Source organism: Tympanuchus pallidicinctus, unplaced genomic scaffold (assembly GCF_026119805.1).
Source record: "Tympanuchus pallidicinctus isolate F22 unplaced genomic scaffold, pur_lepc_1.0 scaffold27, whole genome shotgun sequence".
Classification (NCBI taxonomy): domain Eukaryota; kingdom Metazoa; phylum Chordata; class Aves; order Galliformes; family Phasianidae; genus Tympanuchus; species Tympanuchus pallidicinctus.
Genome location: NW_026294744.1, coordinates 485015 through 502020, shown reverse-complemented (window position 1 = coordinate 502020; position 17006 = coordinate 485015). Strand labels below are relative to the sequence as shown.

Below are 17006 nucleotides of genomic sequence, written 5' to 3'. Positions count from 1 at the left end.
GAGTGTACCCTCAGCGAGTTTGGTGATGACACCAAGCTGAGTAATTGAACAATACAGTACAATAGAAAGAAACCACTCAGAAGAATCTGGACAGATTTGAAAAGTGAGCCCACGAGAACTTAATGAGGTTCAATAAGGCAAAGTGCAAGGTGTTGCACTTGGGTCAAGGCAATCCTAGAGATGAGCACAGACTGGGAAATAACTCCTAGAAAGCAGCCCTATTGAGAAGGAGTTGACCTAGCCCAGGGCCTGCGTGCTGTGAAGCTTCCTGGCTCTTCTCCTATCCCCCCACGGTAACCAGATGAGTTTGTGAGATCAATGACTTGAACTTCAAACCATGCTGGACCTGTGGTGGTGACTATCTCCCTCTTGTTTCCTACAAAGACTCCTTGCTTCTATTTCCTATCCTTTCTATCATCCTTCTTCCCTTTCCCATCTCCATGAATGACTAGGATTCGTAATAACTAACATAGGATTCATCAGACTAACATTTGAACTGGTGTTTCTTAATCTCACCTTGGATGTATGTTTATCTCAAAGAACCTCCTCTCCCACCTATAAATTGGAGTGAGATGATTAGGAAGAGCCTTGCTAGGTGATCAAGAGAAGGAATCCTTCTCCTCAGCACAACTGTGAACACACTTGAAATATTGCTTCCTTTTCTGTGCTCCCCAGTAGAGAAAGATATTGACATGCTGCAGTGAATTCAATAAAGAGGTGCTAAAATGACTGGTGGATCAAAGGATTTAATGCACAAGAAGTTTACATAGCTGGGACTGTTCTTTCACAAGAAGGCTTGGGGGTCTCATCAATGAATTCAAATATTCAATGGGACCATTGAAAAAGATAGTGCAAGGCCCTTCTCAGAGGTGCCAAGTGAAAGAAAGGAAGATAACGGGATCAAACTAAAATAGAGGAAATTCAAGTTAAACATAAGGAAAAGACTGTTTTAGTAGTGTTGTGGTTTTATGATTTTAGTTATCAGTACTCCACAGCATAACATCATGCAGTGCACTGAAAGTTAAAGAGTTAATGCTACAGTTCCATGGATTTTTGACAGTTCTGTGTACCTGTCTCAGAAGATAAGAACTACAGCTCCCAGAAGACTTCACTGTTCTTTCTCCTTTTGGAGGGAAAGATAAAAGTTACTGGTAGTCTTGAGACTTTTTTGTAATTTTCTGCTTGTCACCGTGTTGTGTGCTCCCTTGCCATCTCACCTTCAGCACTGGGGAAAGACCTTCAGTTTTACAAACTCTCTCATTTAACTGATTTGTTAGCTTCAATTCCTATTATATTGTGTTATCTCCCATTCCAGATCTTATTTATTAACATACTTTTCTCCTTTAACTTGTTACCACTGTTTTGTTTCTAGACCTATCTTCCTACATTTTCCCAATTCCTTTTCCCATGGATCTCCCCACCCCATTAGTCACAGACCCAGTCTAGACTGGGCCAGAAATATGTCGAGTATAACGGTGATCAAACACTAGAACAGGTTGTCCAGGTAACATGTACAATATACATTCCTGGAAACATTGAAAGCCAAGCTGGACAAGGCCCTGGAAAACCTGTTCCAGCTGACCAAGCTGTCAACAGGAGCTGGGTTATGTGGTCTGGGGGGGTCCCTTCCAACCACAGCCATTCTGTGATAGAACTTCCAGCTGGTAACACCAGACTCTTTGACAACAGAAGTAGTAAAAGATGCTAGGACTTATCATTGCTTCTATGTTGGTAATTCAGTAGTCTCACACCCCTGCTTCCATGCTTCCATGAAAAGCTACAGAAGTATTTTGGTGTTCTTTCTTTTATCATACAAAGTCATGGCAGTCATGCAATATATGTTTGTTAGTCCTATGAAAAAAACTATTGTTGCAGAAAGGGAATTCAGAAGTCTTACTCATTTCCATGTATTCTGGAGTCAGCCCAGTGAAAGGTTCCAATCTGTAGTCAAGATCCCACTGCTGGGGGTCCTTTGGTTGGTTGGTGTCCATTTCCTTTGGTTCAGTTCTTTCATCCTTCATCTTCCTGAAAAGCTTCTTTAATTTCCTGAGGAGCAAAAGGTAAGGCCAAATCTTTTTTCCTTTATTTTTATTTTTTTTTATTTCCCCAATATGATCTGTCCTAAATCTTTGTACTAGAACATAAAATGAGTATCACGTTGCTTTGGTGCCACAAAGACTTGCTTTGCAGCTTCTCCTAAGCTGCTGCTTATTGCCAGTTAACAGGATGCTGAATGAAGTGGTTGCTGTGTTCCTGTATCAGAAGAAAGTTACAACACCATAATATGCTATGATAAAGTTGAACCCCGTACTTCATAGTAATGACTTGTCTCTAGATACATATTGAACAAGCGTATTTCTGAAGCTTAAGCACCTTGGTCTTAAATAATAGTAGTAGTTAGTAATGTACATCTCCTTCAAGAAGGAAAAACAGGCAAAAAAAATCCTGCATTACAGGCAGTAGAGCTGATAACTCAAATGGCTGAAGTTTTACTTAAGACCACTCTGCCGATTCAGGGGTGGGTGAAAGATCTGACCCACCTTCCTAAGACAGGGGTGGCCCAAGCAAAAACAGTGGTGTGATAGGTCGCCTACCTCTGCCGGAGTAGTCTGACTTCATCATCATTAAAAGAACTTCAGAAGATCCTATTCCTAGAGGTATATCACAGTGACGCACCATAAGAAACATTGGTCGCTCCACCAGAGAGGAGCCCGGTTCAGGGCCCTCTATCTATTTTTATTTTTGGTGTAATATCCTGCTCTTCCAAACTCTCTTGTATATTTCTTATTTATAACACCTATATATATTGATTTTACAGGGAGGGAAATGTCTGAAAGAATGAGTAAATCAGTGAATTTTTAAAGGAGATGTGTCATGAACTGGGCTTTGACTATTTAGGCCATGAGACTTGCTTTGATAAATCTGACATTCTGAGAGATGATGGGATTACTCGAGTGATTACTGCGGAGCTCCCACTTATCCCATCTCTGTTGGGTCTGGATGCAGGTTCCCTTGAACATGGTAAAACTCTCCTTTTTTTTTCAACTGCCTCTGATGAAGTATGACAGTAATCTCTATCATGTATGGAGAGGAATGGTAAAGGGTTACTCCTGAAAAGGTACTTCACATGCCAATAGGGAAACATCCCAGGTATTGCAGGACAGGTTTCATGCTTGCCAGAAGTAACATAGTAAGGGAGTGCTTGAGAGAAGCTCCTCAAGAGAAATGGGGTGCTAGTCCCTATTAAGAGGAGTGCTTGAGAGAAGTATCACCCAGACTGTATGTCTTCCCAAAAGTAATGTGGTGAGTTGGCACTTGAGAGATTCAATGCCCCAAAGGGAAACTGGAAAGCTTCATTTATTGGTCATTTATTGATAAATGTGTTGCACTATGGTTGCTGGTATTGTAATTTTGTATGTGAGTATTACTATAACGGCGCTGACCTTTTCATTTTTTGTCTCTCCGTGCTGTGTGTATGTGGTAGATCTGCAGTCTGTTAAGCTTTGCTTTTTACTTTTGTAGCTGCAGCAGTGTGTGAAGGCAATTTGTACATTCCAAACATTCCAGACATGGTGAAGTCGGTTGTGGAAATTGCAGAGGAAATTTGTTGAAAATTGTAACAACTGATGGATTGGAGAAATGATTAAAATTATTTGTGAAAACTTGGAATCTGTGGGGAAAAAAAAGAAAAAAGAAAAAAGAAAAAAAAAAAGCAAAGTTCCCATCTTGCTAGGGGATATTGGTTATGGGTTATCCTTGTAGGAATTCAGTGTACAATAGTGCCTTGAGGGAGCCGGCAGACTCCATTATCTAGCAATTTGGGGAGGGACAATTGTCCAGTATAAAGTGTATTTCAATTATTGTGTATTTAGATTGTTGTGATTGGTTGCAGTTTGCCAAGACAAATTAGTAGTGTGAGGAAAAACCCCAGCACCACCCCCCATGGCTCATGAACAGAATGCTCACAGAGATGAAAAGCCTGGGTCCAAGGATCTTGCAAACTACTGTTTTGAAAACAGTGTTACCTGTGGGATGGGGAGGAATATACTAGAAGTGAGAGAATGTCCTTATCTGCAGAGATCCAGGAAACCCGATCTCTCAGAGTTAGCACTGGAAGCCTCCAGGGCTGGAGATGAAACTGAAATTCGGTAGACGCTATTGGTTTTTGTATTTACTAGGGCCACTAAAACCCTTAATTGGTTGAGATTGGAGAGAAAACTAAAATTTTAAAATGGGGTCTTTCCAAGGCAGGAGAGGTGCCTGGAAGATCAAAGAAAGCTGAGCCAGTTTGTAATGAAAAATGAAAAAAATGAGGGATTGATATAGGTTGATTTGTTTAGCAAATAGGGATTAGTTTAAGAACCAATATATTAGTTTTACAAAATGAATCCATAAATTCCATAAATAGTTTAAAAACTTTCCATTTCAACTTTAGTGGGTGAATAGTCTTTTTTCCCTCTATAATTTGCACTGGGAACATAATAGAATAATCTTTTGCCTCAAAACATACAAAGACATTTTCTGTAGGGTCCACACACATTGCTTTTTAAAAGTAGCTCACTATGGCCTAATAAGCAGTGGAAATCTTCCAAACTAGGTGAAAGTGGATGGAAGTGGATCGAACAGTGATGGTGAAAAAATGGGAAGAAGAAAAGACAGAAAATCCCCAGAATCCAGACACCGCAGATGAATGCATATTTCTATCACATGCTTTTAAGGTTATTCTTTCTGTTAATGCTTTTTCTTTTGTAGAAAACTAGTAAATTTTAGAGTGAGAAAACTAGATAGAAATTAAGTAGCTGGAGCACCTTTATCTAGAGAAGAAGGAAGTTCAGTGACTCAGATTCTCCTGTTTGCTGCTCTGGGGAAAGAGCACTGAGAGTGTGATGTTTTCTTCATATTCCTGCAGTATGTGCACATAATGAAAGAACTTCTCATATTAATGGGCAGAGGATACAAGAAGAAGGCAAGAAGAGAATCAAAGTACTTAAATTTCACATCCTCATCTACAAGTCATTCTTTGCTGGTCCACCCAAAATTCCTAAATTCTATGGAAACTTCAGCTGTGTTTGTTAAGTATTGAGTTTAAAAAAAAAAAAAAAAAAAAAAAAAAAGGCAGCAAGTTACCCCATTAATTAAGAATAATTTTTGGTGAAATGCAACATACAACATGGCAGCTATGGTGTGGCTTTAAATTGATTTCATTATCTCTTGGCATTCTCATCCATCATAGTTAAGAGCTTTCTGAAATTAGTGACAGAGACTAATGTTGATTAAGAGGCCAAAATTGCTGTTAAACTGAAATAAAAGGGAATTTTGTGATTGACTTTAATAGGACCAGGATTTTTCCTAGAGAGTATATCATCAAGGTCGTGGACAGAGAGTAATAAAATATATTTTTTATTTTATTTTATCTCGTGGGGTTTTTTTGTTTTCTTTTTTTGTTTGTTTTCTTGTTATTTTTTCTTTTTTGTTTTCTTTTTTGTTCTGTTTTTTTGTTGTTTTGTTTTCTTTTCCTTTTTGCTTTGTTTTCTTCATTTTTGTTTTCTTTTTTTTTTTTCCTGTGTGTGTGCATGTGTGTGTTTGCTTCTTATTTTTATTTATATATTTTTTTCCCTAGCAAGTTGAGAAATTCAGAACAGAAGAAAAGTACTTTAGTTTAAGGTTCTCCAGACCTGCAGCAGGACAATTTGCATGGAAAAAGAAAAAGAATTATGGTATGTGACAAATCTGAGTGAACATTGGATAGTAATGTCTGTAAAACTTCTGAATTCAAGCTCCAATAATTCTAACACTGTTACATTAAACTAACTGTTGTGGTATTCTTCAATGCAGAAATGGGAAAAGAAATTGCGGAAAGGTTTAAAACACAAGCAAGTCACGTCTTTCAGGTCTTGCTGATTGGCAGCACAGCCTTCAGGTGTGTCAGCCAATCCTCCCACTTTGCATCATCAGCAAACTTGCTGAGGGTGGCCACCATCCCCTCATCAAGGTCACTGATGAAGATGTTGAACAAGACCAGACCCAGCACCGCCCCCTGAGGAACACCGCTGGTTACAGACCTCCAACCGGACTCTGCACCACCAACAACGACCCTCTGTGCTCTGCCAGTCAGCCAGTTCTCAACCCACCTCACTGTCCACTCATCTATCCCACACTTCCTCAGCTTTGTTAAAAGGATATCATGGGAGACAGTATCAAATGCCTTGATGAAATCAAGGTAGACTACATCCACTGCTCTCTCCCCATCCACCAAGCCAGTGACAACATTGTAGAAGGCTACCAGGTTGGTCAAGCATGACCTCCCCCTGATGAACCCATGCTGACTACTCCTGATAACCCCCTTTTCTTCCAGTTGTCTGGAGATGGCATTCAGCACAAGCTGTTCTGTCACCTTTACAGAAACGGAGGTGAGGTTGACTGGCCTGTAATTACTTGGATCTTCCTTTGAAGACCGGAATGACATTGGTTATCCTCCAGTCTTCAGGAACCTCCTCCATTCTCCAAGACCGCTCAAAGATGATTGAGAGAGGTTCAGCAATCAGCTCTGCCAGCTCCCTCAGCACCCATGGATGCATCCCGTCGGGTCCCACGGATTTGTGAACATTGGTGTTGCCTAGGCGCTCTCGGGCTGCCTCTTCTCTGACTATAGGGAAGTCTTCCATTCCCCAGACCCTCTCACTAACCTCCAGGGCCTGGGATTCCTGAGGGGGAGCTTTTTCTCTGAAGACAAAAGCAAAGAAGGCATTCAGTATCTCCGCCTTCTCAGCATCCCCCGTTACCAGAACACCGTCCTGTAGGGTAGTAGGGGAGCCACATTCTCCCTAGTCTTCCTTTTATTGTTAACATACTTAAAAAAGCCTTTTTTATTATCCTTCATCACAGAAACATAACGAGAAAAGGCAAGTGTGTGTTCCAATGACCCTAAACAATACAGAACTGCTATGTGAAGTTTAATTCCATAGCTTTTGAGTCAGCACTGACAAGCCATAAGGAACACCTCAAATGATGGTTCCCAACTGCTTGAGCATTTGATGTGCTAGAGGCATAATGAATGGCTGCTGCTAATAAACTCAGTCTTTAGTCTGAGTAGTTGTATTTTTTTATATTTTTTTTCAGTTGAAAGAGGTAGAAAATGGGAGTAAGGCTTTGTGATCTTCAGCAAATCAATTAAACTTTTCTGGGTTTTATGACAAGTAAAATATGAAGATTTTCTGGAAATAAATTCAGAAATCTTTGGATTTTGATAAAGAAGAAAACCTTTTTGATCTGGGTCACTATATAGTTTAGCAGAGAGATAATTCCATGTTATAGACACTTAGAGGACAATTCCAGATTCTGAAGAATAAATCACCATTTATGTTGTCCCTTCCACCTTTCCATATGTGTAATGCTGATTGCAACACTTAACACTCTGACCTCAGTGAAAATGCAGGGAGGCAATGGAAGAATTCATCTTATTTAAAGTGTCTCTCAGTCACTTCCGAACAGACACTAAGTAAAGGATAAAAATCACAGCTGCTAAAACTGGAGATAGAAAAGAGTGATCCATCTTTCTGCTACAGGACAATTCGTTGCACTGCACTGCCTGAATGAAAGTAGACACTGGGAAATGGAAGAAGAACCCTATTATTACACTATACCTTGGGAAGAAAACAAAAGCAGAAAACCCTTAATGGTAGATGAAGAATTGTCTAACATAGGAGATGAGGTTAGACAGGAATCTTATGATCAAGCAGAAGAGGTAGCAGAGCAGAAAAAAACAGAATGTATTAGGAAAGCAGGCAAGGAAGCCAGAGGCTAGAGAATGGTTTGTGTTTATGTACATATCTGTTGCATCTTCTAACAGAAGCAGGCATAGATAGAACATATGAGAAACAGACATGCTAGAAATCATGTTTGCGCAACAGATAAGCATGTCTGGAGTTCCTATTGGTCTGTATTCATATGTGCCTAGCATCTTTGTGGCCAGCCCTCTGAAAATCTGTCTCATCCATACTGAAAGTGTGTCTCTGAGTGTTTTTGAGTGCAGGACAGTGACTGAGCGCACCCTCGGCAAGTTTGCTGATGAAGCTGAGTAGTGTAGTTGATACAGCAGAAGGAAAGGATGTCATCCAGAGGGACCTTGTGAACATAATTGAGGTTCAATGAAGCAAAGTGCAAGGTTTTGCATCTGGGTTTAGGTAATCCCAGATACGTATACAAACCGGGAGAAAAAGTCCTCAGCCGCCCTGCCGAGAAGGACTTAGGAGTCTTGGTTGATGAAAAAGATATCATGAGCCAGCAGTGTGCACTTGCAGCCCAGAAAGCCAATGTTGTCCTGGGTTCCATCAGAAGAGGAGTGGCCTGCAGGGCAAGTGAAGTAATTATGCCCCTTTATTCAGCCTTGGTGAGGCTCCAGCTGGAGTACTGTGTCTATGTCTGGGGCCTCCAAAACAGGAAAGATGTGGAACTTTTGGAGAGGGTCCAAGAAGAGCAATAAAGAGGATCCAAAGATGTGCTGGAGCACCTCTCCTACAAAGACAGGCTAAAGGAATTTGTCTTCTTTAGCTGGGAAAAGAAAAGGCTGCAGGAGAGTTCACTGCAGCCTTCCAGTGTTTAAAGGGCGTTTATAAACGTGAGGGAAATCAACTTTTTACGTAGGTAGATAGTGATAGAACAAGGGAGATTTGTTTTAAATTAAAGGAAGGAAGACTTAGATTAGGTGTCGGGGGAAGTTTTTTACAGAGAGAGTGGTAAGGTGCTGGAACAGGTTGCCCAGAGAGGTTGTGGATGCCCCATCTCTGGGGGTGTTTAAGTCCAGGTTGCATGGGGCCCTGGGCAGCCCCAGTCCTGGTCTAGGACTCAATCTGGCAGTTGGTGAAGTTGGTAAGGTCCCTTCCAACCCAAGCAGAAATGAATTGTTAATTTAATGAGCTCAATTGCTCAGTAAAGCACAGCGCTCCCCCTGTTGTAAATAATTCCAGTGATAAGATATATAGATACCCTCTGGATTTGCATGAGAATACAGAGCAGCAAAGGAAAACCAGATGTGTTTATTTCATGATGACAAGGTGACTGAAATGAAGTATTTAGCTGGGAAGGAGAGGATGAAAGCACAACTGTTTTTAAACTCCTACTCAGTTTTAAAAATAAAAGAGGTCACTATAAGTTGGAGTCAGCAGTGAGAAAGCAGAAAGCAGAGAAAAATGGGATGAAATTTCCACTAACAGATGTAGTCTTGGAATTGAGAAACAGTTTGACAATAGTATTCTGTTTTGACTGAATCAGCCTCTGCTTTCATGAATCAAAGACAATAAATACAGTATTTTTAACATCATAAAATTCTCATTAGAAAAGTCCAGTCAAGTAAGATTTTGGGGGAAAAAACATCACACCAGGTTTACACTGAGGATTTTTTAAGCCTTCAACATGTCAGATATTTTGGGAACAACTTGCCGCTCTTTTATCAAAATAAACCGCAAACTCATTGAGGTGTAGACAGAAAACAGGCGTTCCTTGTGAACTTTGATGCAAGAATAAATAAACCATCCATAATGCATATTTGATTTGTTTGGGAAGTTTTTCTCTACATTTAAATTACTGTTAAACTATCTTGACAGGAAAGGGGAGGTAAAGGGCTCACTTTTTAAGTAGTTCACAACATTCTAAGCATCACTCATTTTGGTGTCTCATTAGTATCATCAATGCCTTCAGTAGTGATGTGATTCAACAGTTGTGTAAACTAATGAAAATAGTCTAACTTCACTGGGGCTGAGGTATGTACCTAAGCCAGACTCTTCACCTAATACAATTCACAGAGCACTGCCATCAATAGGGATGATGCACTTAACAGAAACAAAACCTCTTAAGAGACAGGAGCAGGACATTCTCAGTGGATTTTCCTACCTGAAGATCCCCTTGGCACTGAAGACACACAAAGAGAGATTTCACATTGTGTTTGGAGCACACGACACTGTGCAGGGAGCACCGTGTTTTAGTTAGCTGCTGAACAGCACATTATCTCCCATATTCTCTGCCTCTTCTGTCATTCACAGGGACATAGAGGCAAATTAGAAGTGTGTGGACTTCACATGTAAACCTTTAAAACAGTCATAGATCAAGTAATATATTTTAATACCTTTTAGAAACTTGCTTTTCTCCAGACCATTTCTCCTCTACCTTATACTAATTTGTATTCAGTGCTGCTACCGTGAAAGCTTCTCTAAAAACTCGCAAGTGATCTATCATGCCTTCTCTGTTTTCCCAGGTTTCTAAAATGAATTTAGATAAATTATGTAGTATATTCAATCATTTTCTTTCAGACATTTACTGCAAATATAGCCAATCATTCAACGTAAAATATAGTCATTCCATCACAATCGAAAATATGATTTATCATCACATTCAATTAGAAACCACTGAAGTCAGTGGTAAAACACCCACTCAGCTGAATAAAGATCAAGCCTGTAATTTACTGTGTCATAGGAATAAAGTGTGGAAACAGATAATGCTGGGATACGCACGGGATTCCAATTTCAAACAGATTGTTTTGAATCAATTGTTTTCCAAGCATAATGATGCTAAGCTGAATACAGAGTTCCATCAAACAGCCTCCTGGAGCACACTGTAATTAAACAAAAATGTAGAGTGTGAAGGAAATAAGACAATTAATTTAAAAGTATCCACTTAGGAGAGTCCATATGAGCCCCCTCTAAACCTGCACAAATTTCTGCACATGTGCAGAACTCATTGATCAATGCAAACTATCCTTAACAAGGTATTTTAACTCTACTCATAAAACCACGTTACAGAAAATACGCAAAGCAGTGAAATAGTTAATTGTGCCCCTGGGCTACATATTTGCTTTTCAAATATTTACTGTATAATCAATGTAATAACCATAATGCAGTATCACCAATACTCTTCCAACCTGATGTCACCCAAGGGAAGAGGAAATCTTCAATCTTTCAAAGGCTTATGCATAAACTCTGCAATAAAACCCTGGGTAAGTCTGTTGCCTTTCAAGGGGATACTCACAGCAGTACTAAAGAAAAGTTTGGGGGAAATTTTATGGATTTGTACTAAATGGCCATTGTTTTAGGCTATTAAAATCACTAGGTTTCTGGTAATTTATGGAATGAGAACCCAGGCTAGTACTACCACAGGCTTTGGAAGGGTCTTCATCAAATCATATAACGTTTGCATCTTAGTGACTGTAAAACAGATAAATTGTGAAGCCTCACCTAAGAAGGATGTCAAAACTGCAGAAAAAGACAACATACAACTGACAGAGGGAAAACTGGGGGTATATTCATTTATGTTGAAGTTTTAACAAATTGATAAACTAGTTCTCAGTAAGTGTTCTATTTTTCCCTCACTGTCTGGATTCCACTGAAGCACTGTAAATGCACCTGCTTCAATTATTTCTTTTTTCAGTTTCTTGTGTACTTACTTCTTCCATTCGGTAACCATCAAACACATACACATAATGACCAGGACGGCCAACAAATCTGAAAGTGATGACAATATAAAATAAAGAAATAAAAAGTTAACTTCAACAACATAACTGTTATTTCATAATAGCTAAAACACTTCAGAACTGGATGCTTCAATTAATGAAAAGTAAAAGACTGAAAACTTCAATTATTTGAATTTTTTTTCAAAGGGTTATACCCATACACTTTTCCTACTACATATTGACAAAATAATTCTACTAGAATATTTTTCTGTGCTAAGAACAAAATTCTCTCTCCCTTGATTGGAGATCACAGATGAAACTGGAAATATGTATTCTAAATCACATGCTCTTGGCGTCTGAGTAATGCCCTGAAAGGAGGACATTATTACACATCTATGAATAATCAAGGTTCTTCTGACTAAATTGGGTCAATGTTCTTTTCACTGAATTCGGAGAAACAATGAAATCAACTTAGTTATGACCATATGACACCAAAAAATGGCTAGAAAAGAGAGAAGTCAGAAATATTTTTCATTAATGTTTTATAATATTTACATCTTCTGGTAAATTTTATCATTGATTCTTAAATGAATGATGCTGCATAGGATTAGTGAACAATATAGATTAACTAACTTTAGAGCCCCCAAAAGGAATGTAAATTGATACAAAGCAGAATTCAGATGATGCTTTTCATACTTTTGCTGAAGTTTTAGCAAACAGTTATTTTAAGTTTCCCATTCAAAAGCATGTGAAATGCTGTGGATAATTGCATCCCAAAGGAAAATGATCCTAGACCCATAGGAAGTAACACTTCATTTAGCAGAAGAGCTGAATTAGTTTTTTGGTCAATCAGTTTATTTGCTAAAATATTCAACTTCCAGTTGACTATGTTGTAATTTAACTTGGGTTAATAGTGCAAAATGTGAAGAAAATAATAGGGAAAATAGTTCCAAAATTTTAAACCAAACTGGAACATAGTGGTTCATGAAAAAATTTCCAAAAGTTGAAAAGTGAACACAAGTGAGAATTAGCATTCATTTTTACACTGAAAGAAATTAGTTTCTAAGCTGTGGGTTATTCTTAGTACGAAAACTAAAACAACTGCATTTCAGAACAATGCTCTACTTTGAAGAAAGAATGAACAGCAGTTACAATAGCACTTAACGTCAGGCCCTCTCATTCAAGAGGTAGGCTTAGACAATTTTTGTTATAATTGGTGAGGGTGGCCCAAATCAAAATGTTAGGTGGGTCTTTGTATTTTTGAACATAAATCCAAATCTGCGTTCATGTCTATATGCACATCTTTCTATCCATCTCTCCATATATAAATACACAAAAGACATTTGTCCTACCTTCCTTTAAAAAAGGCAACATAAAAAATTGGTGCATATGAATTCACAAACTTCAATAGGAATGCCTTCAAAATCAGTCTCTCCTCAAAAGTTTTCTCTGTTTTCGGCATCTCTGGAGAAGTTAAAAAAGAAAAAAAAAAAAAAAAGAAAGAAAGCAGCAAACCAGAGAAATTAATTAATCAGTTAGTAAATATGTAAACATCCATGATATCCCCAAATACAATACTAAACTACAAACTTCAGATTCACACTGTTTTTTTATTTCATCATTTTAATTTCTTTTAAAGCACTTTAACTCCTTCACCATCTGACTCTGGATTTCCAGAGTCTTTCCAATCTTCCAGATAGAAATTAAAGATGCTTTGGTAGAAACTTTAATGATGACAACATAATAAACTTGATTTCAAGTTGCTTAAGGTTGTCTATGCAGTACAGTAGTATCAAAACCAACAAATCCTGATAGCTTGCCTGAATCTGACAATACCTCAGTTGTTTTCTCATCTTTTTAACTGTGCTGTGATAAATCTAGGCAGACCACATCAGCTTCCTCTGCTTCGGGACATGTCTGTGAAATCTTAGCTAAGACCTTCAAGCACCCTGACATTTATGATTAAATATATAATAGTATTAAATATATTTTATTAATATAAGGTGTATATTGGTAAAAAACAGCAATAAAATGGAGGGAGGGAGGAGAAAATGATAAAGATATATAAACATGATAAAGATACAACTTCCATTTACACAGTTCTACTAGCTATCTAGAGTCTAAAGAAAAAAAAAAGAATTAGTTCTTGTTATTCAACTTAATGTATATGTACATATATAAGTAAAGTGTGTGTGTGTTTAGGGAACTCCTAAAGTAATACCTCCTATTTATTTCAATAGAAACTACAACAGATACAAAAAAACACAACACTGTTTTATAGAGTAGATTCTCAGCTGCAAAACTCTATTTTTCAATATAGTCATTTTAGCTATGTATTTTTGGCTGTCATAAAAATCTGCACCTGAGGTGATGACCCATTGTTTCACAGATGTTATGATGGCATAGCTTCTAGGAAAATGTTGACTATGTCATCCAAATTTCGCTGCGCTGACATCCACTGTTTGCTCTTCATAAACAGTTGGTAAGTGCTGCTGAATGTGAATGGATGCAACTTTTTCCATGGAGGAATTCAGTTGCACACTTTTCCTTCACCCTTCTATGTCAGCCAACATTTTGTCCAATTGCCCTTTTCTGCTGCCATCAGTCACACATTGACAAAATATATATCAGAATACTGTTGGGAGGTTCAAAATCTACTGTTACACCATTAACGTCCGCCTCAGATGTCATGGACCAATCTAATAAAATAAGAGGCATTACTTTGGAGCAACCTTCATATATTAATGCATGTATCAGTTAAACGGTTGAAGAAAGCATTAATACTTTCAGTTCATAAATGATGAAAACAAAGCACATAGATTTTCTTTCACAAAAATATGCTTATGCCTTTTTTCTATAATGAGATATTCATTTAAAGATTATATCTGAGTTCGATTTTGTACTGCTATGCTCACTGTGAGCTTTCAATTAATGTGAGAGGAGATAATTTTACTATGCTAAGTTCTTAACTGAAATTCTGTAGCAGAATTGATGAGACAAATCCAGAGCTCTAGCTTAAGAGTTTCATTAAAAATAGTGCTATGCTTGTGCAATTAGTTTTTATTTATTTATTTATATTTTATTTCTTTTAAAAAGGGAGAAAGAAACATTTATTTGAATACTAAAGAAATAACAAAATGCTTATGAGTCCCACAGCCTGATGTTATTTGTGACCTTTTCAACCATATTCTCATAAAAACTCAGCATGTGGTATGATGAGCTACCCTTTACCTATTTGTATAGAAAACCCAAATTAAAGTTTTCAAACAATTTGAAAAATTTGTGGATGATGCCATAAGATGGATAGATCCATAGAATTGCTCAGGGCAACAGGAATATCCAGTAACAGCACTGCAGTTTTTAAACTGAGGGAGAGAAACTCTGGCTTTTGGCTTGTGCAGAACTCTCACAAAGATGAGATGAGCCATTGGACAAAAATTTGCACACCATATATGGTTCCAGAGACTCATTCAGTTCCTTACTCCCTTCCCACTTTCAAATATGTTGTTACCATTAGAAGTATGCACAGAATTTACCCTATAGTTAAAAGAGCCCATTATGCAATAAATGGGTTAAGCTGGAATAGATGCATTAGGAAGAGAGAAAATTCTCCAAACAAACCCAATATACTCATAATAAATGGTTGTGCAGCACGTTACACAAACACACACACACACACAAAAAAAAAAAAAAAAAAAAAAAAGGTATCTGAAACTTTCCAGGTGAAGAATGAGCACAGATATCTGGTGTGGGCCTTAGCTCACCAAATACATTACTGCCTTTGTAAGTCACAAACACAAAAAGCGTTAAATTTGTCTCCATTTGACTAATCCTTTTTTAATCTTGTTGAAATTCAGAGTGAGCAAATGAGTTCTAAATCAAGTCTGTCATTATCTGCTTAATGAATGTAACATGTTAACTTTACAATATGAGGATATAATTGCATTTCTGCTGTTATGATCTGGAAGAAAGAGGTGTCATTGACTTGCTTTGCTGTGTACAGAAGCAGATGAATTATTTTGATCTTATGAAGAATGCAATCAGTGGTACTATTCTTGTGCTAACAGATGTACTTAATTTTTCACCCAAAGCACTGACAACGTTTGGTGTTGCAATAGAACCTTATGTTGTCAAGAGCTATTCCTCTTACCCAAGAAGTTTTTATGTTAGCTGCAGTGTAAAAAGAAAATTAAGCATGTCTTGCTCTGTGCAGCACAATGAAAGTTCATAATGTAAACATTTATCACCATTAATGAATTGTCTTTAAAAAAAAAATTTTTATTACAGTTGGCATCTGAGACATGCACTGGAGAAAGTTGACTGAATGAATTTTCTAACATAGGTAATTTGTAATAATAGATGTTTGTTTACTCACTGGATCCTTCTTAAACAAAACACCTTGTGGTTAATTAGGAATGCTACTTGAATAAAGCTACCAAGATTAGAAAGAAATGTAAAGTGATAGGGAGAATTATCTGAAAGCAAGAAAGAAATTCTTCTTTCTCTCACAATTCAGAGCTGTACACTTTCTCAAGGCTGATTATTTCCTTCTGCACTTGCCCCACATACACAACAGATTTCCCAGCTTTTGTCTGGAACCTGACAGTAGGAGGAGCCTCAACTTCTTTTCTTTTTACTCTTTCCACACAGCAATGTCATGCCCTAAAAACTGTGCCATTTCTTGTCAAGGCAGGTGCAGTTGACAAAATTGCTCAGATCATGCACAGTTTGTAACTTTTCAGTTATATGAAAGCTGGAAATCTGGATACAGTTTTGGCCTGAATGATTGTATGAGCTTCATTAAACTATAACAGAGCTAATTTATGTAAATCTGCTAGATTACGAGGAATATGGTGAGTTAGCTTTACCAATTTCTGTCAGCCATTTGGCAACAGCTCCATAAATTTCATCAAGTATAAGTATGACAATGAGATTAATGATGACAGCAGTCGCAGTCACAGTCACTCGAACATTTGACCTGGTTGTCTCATTTGTGCTGAATGACAAAGCTGCTGATGTAGTAATGCGGTATACGATCACACCAAATACAGCAGAAAATGTCAGTGTAATCTGTAAAGAAATATACACATGTTAGTTTAATTATGATACTTGCTTTTAAACAAAAGCACTGAATTATATGTTTAGTTTGTTCTATGACTTAGAACTCTGTGGTTATTTCTTCAAGCAGTACAATAATAAAGGTATAATTAAACTAAAATTTGAGAATTCAAAACTAATAGGGACATAATAAAATTATAAGCTAACACAACAATTCCTAAAATAGTGCATGTCCTCTGAGATTAAAGCTCCAGAAATTATCCACTCTGTGCTGGTGAAACTCAGATGGTTCAGGTTTAAATGCAGATATTAACAGTATTAAAAAATCTTTTTCCTGCCAATAGGTTCTGGTGGTTTGGAATGAAGGACCTACATATATGTGAAGCCAGGGAAGGAGGTCCTGCAGAAGTGCTACTTTATGATAGCAATTCTATTGCTACAAATTAAAACATATATTTCCCCTACTATTATTTTTAAGATAAAACACAGTTAGAGATTCATCTCACAT

The 17006-nt window shown here is 37.6% G+C and overlaps 1 protein-coding gene across 2 annotated transcripts in view; it reads right to left on the bottom strand.

The window, feature by feature from the left end:
- Nucleotides 1-17006, bottom strand: part of ANO2 (anoctamin 2) — a 175356-nt gene that overhangs the window by 26856 nt on the left and 131494 nt on the right. For both annotated transcript variants that reach the window (XM_052690528.1, XM_052690529.1), the window contains 5 exons: nucleotides 16309-16510; nucleotides 12793-12904; nucleotides 11435-11492; nucleotides 10506-10606; nucleotides 1898-2046 (listed from right to left, as the gene is read on the bottom strand). In XM_052690528.1, coding sequence (XP_052546488.1) covers nucleotides 1898-2046; nucleotides 10506-10606; nucleotides 11435-11492; nucleotides 12793-12904; nucleotides 16309-16510 — 622 coding nt within the window. The remainder of the gene's footprint in view (nucleotides 1-1897; nucleotides 2047-10505; nucleotides 10607-11434; nucleotides 11493-12792; nucleotides 12905-16308; nucleotides 16511-17006) is intronic.